Source organism: Cebidichthys violaceus, unplaced genomic scaffold (assembly GCF_023349555.1).
Source record: "Cebidichthys violaceus isolate CVI_PGR_0920_01 unplaced genomic scaffold, fCebVio1.0.p SCAF_25, whole genome shotgun sequence".
NCBI lineage: Eukaryota > Metazoa > Chordata > Actinopteri > Perciformes > Stichaeidae > Cebidichthys > Cebidichthys violaceus.
In genome coordinates, this window is record NW_027176428.1 from 2,880,492 (window position 1) to 2,893,170 (window position 12,679).

The window sequence follows — 12,679 nt, forward strand, 5'->3', positions numbered from 1 at the left end:
GTACTGCATTATAAAAAGGTGCAGGCTATTGACTAATGGTGCATTCAAGCATAGATTAGGTGATCAGAAGATATCAAAGCTGGCCGGTGAACAGCACTGACTGTATATCACCAGATCCAACCCTGAGAACACACATGAGCATCAGAACAAGGATAATGTCATTTTGACAGCTCCATTCTGTTGGGACTTCACCATGTGGTTGACACAAAGGAATTGGGCCTGCCTGGCAGTTCAACAGCCTGATTTTAATTTAACCACACCCAACCCCACCCCGACAATAAATCTCACCTATGTGTGAGATTTGGTCCAAACTCAACACTGGGGTCTCATTGGACGAGGGCCATAGGCACCACGAGGGACCCCTGTGGTACGGACATGACGTCACTGAGACTATAAGCATCGATGCTACCTTCAGCTCCACGCCATCCCACGCGAGTCAATTCGTATGTAAGGGGGCACAAACAACGTTTTTTGCTTTAAAAAAAAAATTCCCATAACTTCTAAAGAATTCCCGCTGCCATACGGAAGATTTATCGCCGCGCAGCTCCCAGAACCAGTGAAGCTCCGGGTCCCAAATTAAATACAGAAATTCAAAGAAACACACGACTGCTACGAAGCAATCTCAAAGTAAGAGGCTTTTGTCTGGGCAGAGATAGTGTTTGTAATTTTTATTTATTTTTTTTTAAGTTTAACTGTAATGTTAACGTGTTATTGTGTATTTTTACGGACCGCTGAGTTCCGTTAGTGTTGCGTTAAGATTACTGTTGTGTTGTTGCAATAATTGTGTTGTTTTATTGCTGTAAGAGTGCTATTCCATGCTGCTATAATAGTGTTGTGTTTAGATCAGTCACCGTGAGTAAGGTGGGTAAAGCTGGGTTAAAAGACCAGTGCCACAGCTGCAGAATCTGAAATCGCCAGTCGGGTTTCTGTGTGATAAAGTAACAGTTGCTGTATTTTACTGCTGCGGTGAGGATCTGCCTTGCTTTGAGTGTCTTTCCTTCTCCTTATTGTTCAAACTAACCCACACACACACACACGTACACATACACACAAAGGTTGGGCTGTTATGCTCATCTCACGTGGTGTGTAAGCGCGGCCTCTTTATTGCGTATGTCATTGCTCCGTTAAATAATCGTGGCTTCGGCGCCATTTTTGGTACTATTGCATGGCGTAATTACATATGAGACTACGTCCGCCATTTTGGTAGTTTTCTCTCTCCTTCGCCATTTTGTAGTCTCGTGTGGTGTGATCACAGCTGCCATTTTTCTTTCTCTCCCACTTCTCCCCCCCTACACGCGCACACACACACACACACACACACACACACACACACACACACACACACACACAAACACAGACACCCCCACTCACCACGTGATTGTTTGTTGATTTTAGGTAGTATGCTTGTAATTCTACAATTGTTTTTAGAAGTAAATTAACTCTGTTATACTTCAAAGAGCAGTTTTCTGTGATTGGGCATGTGTATTGTGATGATAGCTTTATATCATGGCCTGTTCTTGAATTTAACCTTCACTGTTCACTCTTAATGTGGAATAGTACTTTGACTGTTGACAGTTTGAGCGAACACCAATTTTGAGACCTAATTTATAGTTTGGTTATTGGTCCCTGATCTCAGGGTGGTGCCCCATTATTACCAATATTTGTTAATAATCAATGACAATTAATGTCAGTAATTTAGTTTTCATACTTGCTGATAACCAAACACGCTCCTGCCAAATCCCAACAATTCATTAAAAACCACTGTTCTTTAGCAGCTAACTTGTCTTTCTTTTTAACCATTATAACACATGATTACAGAGCAGTGACTTCAGTGCATCAATACAAACAACAACAACAAAAAAATCCCTCGACCCCTGTGAAACTCTCCTTCTCTTGTGCATCCATACCCCCCCCCCTTACCGTAAGCTATAGCTGTCCTTTGCTCTGCTGCATGTCAACGTACCATCTCTAAATTTAGCACTGCACTCTCCCCCTGAATTGTTGTCCTACCACATATCATCCCAAACTAGAAACACAAACAAAAAAATTAGGCCCTTCCTCTACTTATCTACTTAGATTGGGCCTATGTCTTACATCTGCAGAGTAAATAAGATCAAGATATTGTTGAGACTTGTCAGCCATTTTAGCTCATGATAATCACAGGCTTGCTAACATGTCATCATCAACTTCAGCTTTCCACTTTCATGTATTTATGTGAAGCGATACCAAGAATCTGAATCATTATATCGCATTACATTTTCCAGTAAGCATCACGCAGCCGGGTTTTCATTACCTATTACTTGTTGGAACGAACATTAGAGCGGCCAGATTTTCCTCAAGCATGGCAGATGTAAACGGACAGCAGAACAAATGCTCAGAAAGAGTTTGGTGCACTTTTTCAGGTGAGCCCAGAGGCCTGGAAACTCTCCCAGATTTACTTTTATATAACTGACATGAGGAAAGCACCTCAAGCCCAACTGACAGTGAAGTGAGAAATCTGACAAGTCTCAATGAGTGCTGGGAAATAACACATCGAGATAAACACCAACATTTATAAAGATATCAAACTGAAAATGGACAGATAATATTTAGCTGCGCAGGATATGTGTAAACAAGAACGTCTGTGTATTTATTCTCATACGTACACAACATGCTCCCCCTCTCTTTCTGGCACAAACACACAGCCTGAGGGCTTATTACAGAGTACCACGTAATGAAGCATCTCATCAATACAGCTGATGCCCTCCTGCCTTTAGCCTATTTGAAACACTTCATATGTTTTGTTTATTCAGAAGCTTTGCATGTGGCTCCAAATAGCAGAGAGAGTTATAGTAAAGGACTGTTTATGACATTTGAACTTCAGTATCCAGACACCTTGTGACATGATATCACTTAACTGCAAAGGACACAGGCTCCAGGTGTCATGGTATAACAGAGGGGACTTCAAGTCTGGATTTGTCATTTCCTGGTAGAGGAAAAGTAAACATGCACCATGTCAGACTTTCATTTGGTCAAATGAGTCAGCAGAGTCTTGAAATCCCAACTTTGTTCTGTAGGCTGAAAACAAAAACAAGCAGTACCTTTCTCAAGCTCTGTGCTTTAGTACAATTTTACGGTACTGTACTTGAGTACTTCCATTTAATGCTAATTTACACTTCTAGTTCACCATGTTTCATAGACAAATATTGTGCTTTTTATGCCACAACATTTATTTGACTGCTATACTTACTAGTTTATATTGCCAATAGTATTTTACAAACTTAACAGAAGGCGATATAAAATACTGGTAGTGGTAAAAAATGCTGCTTACACGTGAATGAAAGTATCATAAACCAGTAATATGAATAATATAGAGCTCCAGATTCATGAGATAACTCTCTGTAGGTTCAGCAGTCACATTGTTTTTACATTGTCGTATTGTGACTAGAAAAACATCTACTATAGCTGCTTTAAGTAAACAATTTTTAATTGAATTGCTGTACTGCTTTTACTGAGGTAAAGGACTTTAAAAAAACATTAAAAGTGCACTTAAAAAAGTGCTACGTTTTACTACAAATACTGCTTAGTCCACAGTTTTAAAGAGATTGTTCTCAGTAGGTTTTGAATAACGCTGTTATACATGCTGTTAATTAGAAATTATGTATAAATCCAATGCAGTGTTGAAATAGCTGTCAATGTTATCACAGTATGCAAACACAAGTGTCAAACGACAAGACTGATGTGTACAACATCCACTCCGCTCGACTATCTTCTTCCTCCATTATCTACTTGTCATTTTTAGACTTTGCACTGCATGTTCAGCATAGATGTGTTTTCCCATTGGTCATTTCCCGTCAGTCTAAGACTGACAACAGAGAGCTGTGAGAGAGGCAGACTGCTGACATTTTTCAGCCCAAAACACAACAAAAAAAACCTCCAAAAATCTGTGCCAAGTCCTCCTCCCAGGACACATTTGAACCTTTAACACATTTAGTGACTCAGAGCAAACTAACAGAGCCCTGATAACAAAGTACTGACATCAGGACAGCCAATGTAGACCTGTCACATATCACAGTCACGACGTGGGAAAATGGAACAATGGTAATGGCACTGAGGTTACAGGATATGACATCCAAATCCAAGTTGTGCAATAAAAAAATACTTATAAAAAGCTTATTCCAGCTGCACACCCTTTCATATTGCTCCATCTGCCGCTGCAGATTATCACAGGAGAATGCTATTTGGGCGAGACCTACAAACTCAAAACTCGGCCCTGAAAAATACCAAACGCAATGTTTTTTTCTTTGTGAAAATAAAGTGAGGACACTTTTCTTCTTTAAACAACCATCACTAACAGGAATCTATTTGTTTCCCCTGCTGATGGTACCTGTAGCAACAGGTATAAACAATGCAGGCCTTGTCCAAGCCTTGGTTTAATATCTCACTACTACAAAACTCACACTCTGGTTCTAATATGCACAGGCTGACTGGGAGCCTCACATTCCAGCAGAGAGAGAGAGAGAGAAAGAGAGAGGGAGAGAGAGAGGGAGCGAGGTCTGACTTGGATTAGAGCCAAGAAAGTTTGTCTCCTATGAATGTTTCCCCTATAAGTCCTTTGTTAAACATACAGCACAAACTGAACTAACACAACTAACCAACAACTGCAAACAGCAGTACTGTAGCTTTGCAGGTTGACTTACATCAACAAAACAAAACACACATGGATACTTTTGGATTAGTTGCTCTGCACATACAATGGCACAAGCAGACACACATAGACATACACGCACACACATCTGCACACACCTGCTCCTCCACGGACACATCCTGCAGGGCCTGGCCGTCCCGCGGGCCTCGGATCCAGGTCAATATCTGGCCCATGTTGGCTGAAAGTGCCTCCGAGCGTGTCTATGTGTGAGTGTTTGTCTATGAGCCTCTGCCTTGACTGTCGGCTTGCAGCATGTTTCCAACTCACAGGGAACGGAGGGAGGGAGGGAGGGAGAGGGCGGAGGGACCCGGGGGGGGCGTGGTCAGAGAGCAGAGGGGGCAGGGGGAGACGGCTCAGATGTTAAAGTTACAAGAGAGGCCGGGCTTTAACTCTCTGGGCTATAAGGGGAAGTGAGCTGACCGTGGACTGACACCCACCTGATAAGGGGCCACATCGGAGCTGCTTCTCAGGGAAACAGATACTGCTTTAACACACACACACACACACACACTCAAGGGCACACATACATAAAAATATGCCTGGGCAGGTGTGTAAAACTATTTTTCGCAGTGTACCGAGACAATATCCGAGCCACTTATCAACAAGCACACACCCAGATTTGTAATGTGCTGGCCTTGAGCGCGCGCGCACACACACACACACACACACACACACACACACACACACACACAGGTATAGAGACACATACATGCTTGTGTACACACTTCTTTTGTACTCGCAGCAATAAAAGAAAGCTTGTGCAACCACTCTGGCTGCCTAATTGCCTATGAGAATAAAGGGAGGGGCCAGACTTTAGTTTTTTAATACATCTGCGTCAACTATCTGTCAAGAGAGACAAGACTGAGCTTTCAACCTCATCATATGTTACACTTAGATCATCACCTCTTGAGGATTATCGCAGCAGGAAATGATATTGATTGGTCTCCATGTCACCATGTCACCACTATTAAGCGATAGCCACTGGCTGAGCCAATAGAAGACTGTTATCTTTGGCAAAAGGAGGGGATTTCATCATGATTCTGTGCATCAAAACAGCTGTGGCGGCCACAAAAAAAACAGAATTTAGGGAGTGTTTCTACAGACCACATGACTAATAGATTTACTGAAGCTTACAACATGGGTGTTGGCTTTCTGAACCTTTACCTCCCATACTAAGAGGGATGCTTTACTTTGAACTGTATTTGAACAACATGCAGAAAAGTACAGAAGTGGAAGGACAGCATTACATTCAATACTACCTTCTTTGAAAACACATGTACACACTGTGTGGAAAAAGTCTATTCTGGTGTATCCAAAGCCATTACTTTGCTACCATTGTTTTCACATGATTTACAGAGGAGGCGATGGGAATGCAAAGTGCAATTCCAGTCCTAGCTCTGACGCTTTACCTCACCTGTATTGTGCATTCCTTTGGGCAGTTGTTGGGTGGGGTCGGCAGACAGTACAGCCTTTAAGTGAGTCACTGCCATGGAATCCATCTGAGCCTTTTGCTTACAAGTGTTTTAGTAGCACACCTTTAGCAAAATATGGACATTATGTACTGTACTATTAGTGAGTATAAACTGGCCAGACATGGAACTCCTGTTTGTGCAGCACAAAACTGAATGTCCAGGTGGAGTGGTGAGATCTTCCTTAACTTTACATGCCACATAGAAGGGTTTAAGGATGCCAAATACAGTTCACTGGCATCGCAACATGTAAAATTATTGCAGGTGCAAAATTATACTGAAACTGAATGACAAAAAAACACATCCCTGTTATATTTCTTAACAGAATCAAGGCATATAGGCTACACATAAATTATTATCAGTGGACATGTATAATTAGATAAAACATACATCTGTTGCACTGATGAAATATGGTAAATTCCTGTCTGATAGGCCGACCAATACAGACAATGAATCCAATTGGATTAGTTGTGGAAGTGACAGCCCACAGATCCAAATAAGTTAACGCTAGCTTTTTTAAAGAACTCTGCTGTAATTTGCATCAAAAATCCCTCTCGGAGACAAACTTGAACACACGTACTCCAGCGTATCAATATCTCTGAATATTCAGGAGCAAATAAACGTCCAGAAAACTGCTCAGAAACCATAGGGAGTTCCTTGTGAATTTTTCTCCAGTATCAAAGTAACATTACTCACGTGGTACATTCATGGGTGCATTATGTACAAGGAAATGCTACTAGCTGATTCGCCTTTTATACTTTCAATGGTGCCAATTTGACGAAAAACAAACAAAAGACGGGGCTCCAGTTGTTGCTCTCAGGTAACTGCCATGACTCCATGGCAACATTATGCTTCCTGTTTATTTGCCCCAACGCATTATGGGAACTGTTGTTCTGAAACGTCACCCCCGAAAAATACGAAGAAAACAACTAATCATAGGAGTTAGCCTACAAAAAACATGATTCATGGTGCAACAAGAAACATCACTAAAGCCCAGAATGTCCCATCACAATGGTTCTTATATTTCTGCAACACTAAGACTCTCCTCTACACAAGCATATAACTTACAGATATTTACCCTGTGCTGAAAACCTGTGGACATGCAGGAAAAAAATTAAATTAAATTGTGGTGATGGAGGCCGGGTTTGTCTGAGAGTAAGCCTACAATGTCAGACTTTTAAAAACAGCCAGTGTGTTCACACAGCAAAGGAATGAATCCAAACAAGTTTGCTTTTCTAACCCTTCTCTGTACCCGATGAATTACAACAAAAAAAAAGAAAAACTAATGCATACAGTCTATGGTACAGCACAGCTCTGCAGTATATGTACATGGTACATTTCCAGTCAGACACACCTTTGTTAAATGCCAAATGACCCAGCCTGTAAATGTTAGCTGCACCATGGGAACAAAAAAACTATGTCTTGTGTTGCAACCTCCCAAAGACCTAAAAGGACTAATATCACTTGTGTGACATGTGACTTGAGATTTGCACAAAAAAAGTTTAGTGACAGGAACAAGTGACACTTTAACCTCAACCTTTAGAATAGTAGCGCTATCTGAGAAAATAAAGTTAGTTAAATATGAGTGAAAATGAATGAGGAAATGGCCAGATGTTGTCATCAACATGTTGCCAGTGCCACATAAGTGAGCATATGTAACTGGACTCCTCTGCTAAACTGGCCTTCTTCCTTATATTTAGACCCATGCCGTACTACAGTCACCACTATCTCCACCACTGCAGTTCAGACGTCTACAAACTCTGCCCATCACCACCCAACATACTGGCTCGACCACGTTCCCAAAGACAATACAAGGCTTCTGCTCCAGCTAGCCAGGAATTATATGAATGCTTGATAACTTTATAGCCACTTGCAGATATAAAACATTTGCAGAATTGGCAATTTAAAAAAAAGATGAAGACAGATTACCAGTAAAGATAAAAGTTTTCTCTAGTAAAGAAGTAGTAGTAAAAGTAGCTCAGGAATTTCTGGATCAACATCAGCTGGTTTACAGACAAGCAGCTTTTATCTGGCAAATCAGCATTTAGCAAGCTCAAGCGTGACTGCACTCAGCAGAGGGAGACAAACACAGACTTTCTTCCACCTGTACATGAATACTGCAACCAAGTATTGGCCTTTCACTTCAGAACAATACGCACAGGTCAACTGTGATGCAAGCATGGTACGGAAATCTCACTTTTCCTTTTTGGGTCTTAGAATTCTCATGTTTGTTTTGTAGAAATTATCAAATATATCCAACCTATTTAAAACTTTAAATTACCACTATAACAGACAAATAAATCAGAATGGGATCCATCCCACATGTAGGCGATAATAACTAATTTTAAAGTCACTCTTGCAAGATTCTGCCCTATGTGGGGAAAATTCAAGAACTCGGTTTCAGAGAACATCTATGAGACAGCAGGAGGAGGAGAAGTCAGTACCTTGCCATAGCAGGACCCTGCAGTGGGATAGCAGGATGAAAACCTGCTACTATGATGGACTTCAAGTGGGGAAGCAGCTGCTACTCCTTGCTACATGCACACACACACACACACACACACACACACACACACACACACACACACACACACACACACACACACACACACACGCACACAAACACACACATGCACACAAACACACACAAACACACACACGCACCAACTTGTTAGCGCAATTGAAATTCAATGGAACATCTTGTACAGGAAGCAGTGAGTTTTAACCTATTGTGTTGGTTTATTTACTTAACATCTGACGAAAAATGTTTCATATACAAGTTTTATCATCTTGTTATTCTTGCTTTTTCAACATGTTTATGAAAGTCTAATGCTACCTAACAAAAAGCAAATATCAAATAGCATTTAATTAAATGTTGTAAGCGATGATAACTGTACGTCATTCAAATAACACATGTTATTCTGACTTAATGTTCAACATAAATAGTTGTGAAATGAGTTGAAACTGTGGCAAGACACTGCAGCGTATTTTACATTCGACCCTAAAGAATAACTGGACTGCAAGTGTGTGCGTCGAAAGCCTATCTCAGTTCAAACAAACACACACCCTCATATCTAAACACTGTGTGTGACAGAATATGGGCAAAGCCTCTACAATAATTTATTTCACTTCAAAAGGTTGCCTTGTGCAGCCAATGCCAAGTTTTCGAGCGCATTCAGCAAAGCTCGAACACTTTCAGACAAGTTGTGCTGGTTTAAACAAGAAATGAACCCATGCAGCGTCTCTACAGGTGCCAACTTTTAAGCCTAGGGTTGTTTAAGAGTTTTGAAGAGTGTCAAACAGTAGAGAGAGAGAGAGAGAGAGGTGGGTGAAAAGTTGCAAATGTACTTACAAGACTCATCCAGTATGCTGCGTACGCCATGAGGGATTAGGAGGGAAGTACGTGAGAACACTGCCCTGAAATAAAGGTTCTTCCCTGTACTGCCACTCTCTCCTGTTCTCACCGCAAGATCTTGTCACTCATGCCTTCCCAAACAGTGAGAGCCACTCCCCACACACTTCTGATAATTACCTCACTTTGTCTGTCTGCACTGTGGTCTTCTTCTGACTCAGTCACATCCATTAAAATGCATTGTTTTCTTGTAGGACATCTGACTCTTCCGCATCACCAGAGAAGAATCAAGCACATACCCGTTTTTATGTATAACAGTCCACCCCTACCCCACCCCACTCCCCCCACCATTCGCATATTTCCGCGGAAGGAACTTGGTAGACTTCTATTGTGATTGACCTAGCTAAACTACTGAAGGGGGTTTGGCCACATAAGAGAACCACACGAACATAGCTTCTCGGCTGTTGGCAACCACTGATGTATCGATTGACCGATGATGTTGACTTATCGACAAGGTTAATCGATGCAGCGATCAAAGCATAGAATATGTGTCTTATGTGTACACGTGTATTACAATTCATTTGCGTTTATGGTAACTGTTAACATTGTTATCTTTGCGCAAACCATTTGGGGTGTTTTGGAGATTATTTGCATCTGTAAACGCATCCTTAAACTTGTACGATCACTTTGCTCCGTGTGTGCCATGCAATAAACTTACTTCGTCCGTCTCCTTTGGGTGTTTGTGGTGACCATGGCCTCGTCTCTTGTGTGGCATCTTCAGAACACGGGTGGATACACTTTTTTTAAGTTGCCTTCTGCGCCCTCAGTGCTCTCTATGAGGATCTGAGTCTACGGGCTGATCTGCCCCTTGGAGCAAAAGAAGTTGCCCCTCCCGCTGAGAAAACTTTCGTCTCTGATGATCGATCAAAAGTGTGCATATGCAAATGTTTTCGCAATGCGCGCGCGAGTGTGTGCAGCCTATTAAAGATAGGTTTCAACAAGTGAGGTCTTGTACTTTATCAGGATTTTTGATGTGCAGATTGTTCAGCTTGTTGTTGTTACAGATTTGACACAATTGTGATCGTATTGAATTGCGAGAAAGAGAAAAAAGTGCCAGTGTGTGAGCTGGGTCCATACACAACGTATTTACTACGCGATTCAGTGCATGTGAATAGATAGCCATGTATCAAATCTACATGCAACACAGGAAGAACCGACATACAAACAGAATTTTTTTTCACAAGACGGGACACGCCCCACAGACCAGGGAAGAGTTGACTCACCGCCGATGTTATGTTTTTTTCTCTCAGGAACCTGGTGCGTTGATTTATTTAGTACAACGCTGCCCTCTGGTGGGTAACAGCGGGACTGATATCCAATCAAAAGCAGGTTTAGCAGCAGCAGTTTATGTTATTAATCTAAATCTGCAAAGTAACTAGTTACATAAGTTCTCAAGTATATATAGTGCAGAAAAAGTGCATTATTTCCCTCATAACATGTTGTGGAGGGAAGAATAAGTAGCAGGTAAATATATTTATTTACCTGCTACATATATATATATATATATATATATATATATATATATATATATATATATATATATATATATATATATATATATATATATATATGCTATAATAAATGTGTTTTATTTTGTAATCATGACAGTCTTTCAACATAACAATCCCTGTGTTTCTTACCATAGCAGTTTTTTTTCTTATCAATTCAAGGGTTACTTCCAGCATGACTAGACTATTTGAGATATAGATTAATAACATGTGTATGATGATGTCTGTTACAAGATATTCAGCTGTCAGAACAGCATTACTGGATTGATTTACCTGTGAATTCATGCAGTATCATGGCAGGTTGAGAACACAGGACACAAACGGAAGCACTACAGAAAAACTAATTCAATACTGATTGGCACACTTCCTGTGTGATCGGCACACTTCCTGTGTGATCGGCACACTTCCTGTGAGCACACTGACTTGTCCTTTGTCGTTTATCTGTTTTCGGTACAGGGGCAGCTCTGCAGTCGGTGAAACAGGGTGGATGAAAGTGATGACTATGTCTGACCCCTGATGGTATCCATCAGTCTGATGCCCTTCAGAGACACAGTCCATCTGTCCTGATAACACTACGAACCCCGTCGCGTCCCCTCAGAAACGAGCAGTCTATCACCTGCAAAGTGATGCCAATCTGGTTGACTCCATAACGGCATTTTTACAGAATTGTCTGATAACTGATGACATTTGCACAACGTTGGTTGAGCTTTGTTGACATGAATGAATGAAACGCTTCTTAACCTTTGCTACTTTTCTTTCAGGTATTATTCATATTTGCAACAGCAATGCAGTCTTGTAGACTGCATAAGCTTCTGCTGCTTCTTCTCTGATGGACTACTGAATACAGCTAGTACAAAGACATTACCACTATCAATCACTAAATACTGTATGTATATTTGATGTATCTGTAAATGTATATGTTTCCATAAATTTGTGTTTGTATTTTCTTGTTCTACTACTTCATTTATATAATTCTACGGCAGTCTACTCTGTTTTAAGTAGTTTTTTTTATATTATCTTTACTGGCTTGTTAAGTACTTTATAACTGACTTTTGAAATTTTCTATTTCAAATTTATTACTATTTTGAAATTTAGCAGCTGAAATCCTTCTCTTCTCCTCCTAGATATATTAAATAACTATGTGACTGTGATCTTAAAGCATAGTTTTATTTATATTTTATTTACAAACTTGAATGGCTTTTGTTCCCTCTCTTGAACCTTGATTTTACCCATACATTTTTAAGTTTCCACTCTCTTTGACAATGTAAAGTATATATTTAGTGTCTATTTGATCCTCCACCTCGTGAAAACATAATGCTGCTTTTATCACAATATGAGCCTGCATGTTGTGAGGGCTGCAATATGTGAGCCAACTGAATATTACATGATCATATTTCTGCAGACTTTGGGATGTAAGCTAGAATTTAAAGCACAGTTCATTGTGTTTGAATGGTGTTTGTCTGCACAGCATGTTTTTGTAAAAATGTCACAATTTGAAGCAAGTTTTATTTCCAGTTTAGCACCAATCAGAACATCATGAAATAAATCTATCTGACACAATTCAACATCCGCGTTCCACCGACCTTTTATTATAGAAACTCTT

The 12,679-nt window shown here is 40.5% G+C and overlaps 1 protein-coding gene across 23 annotated transcripts in view; it reads right to left on the bottom strand.

Annotated features, from left to right (window-relative positions):
- cast (calpastatin) overlaps positions 1-10,374 on the bottom strand; it is a 36,219-nt gene extending 25,845 nt beyond the window's left edge. For 6 of the 23 annotated variants that reach the window (XM_068720464.1, XM_068720441.1, XM_068720450.1 and 3 more), the window contains exon 1: positions 4,786-4,920. In XM_068720464.1, coding sequence (XP_068576565.1) covers positions 4,786-4,860 — 75 coding nt within the window. In that variant the 5' untranslated portion in view covers positions 4,861-4,920. The other 17 variants (XM_068720453.1, XM_068720451.1, XM_068720447.1 and 14 more) reach the window with 12 other exon arrangements.
- Positions 10,375-12,679: the final 2,305 nt, after the last annotated feature.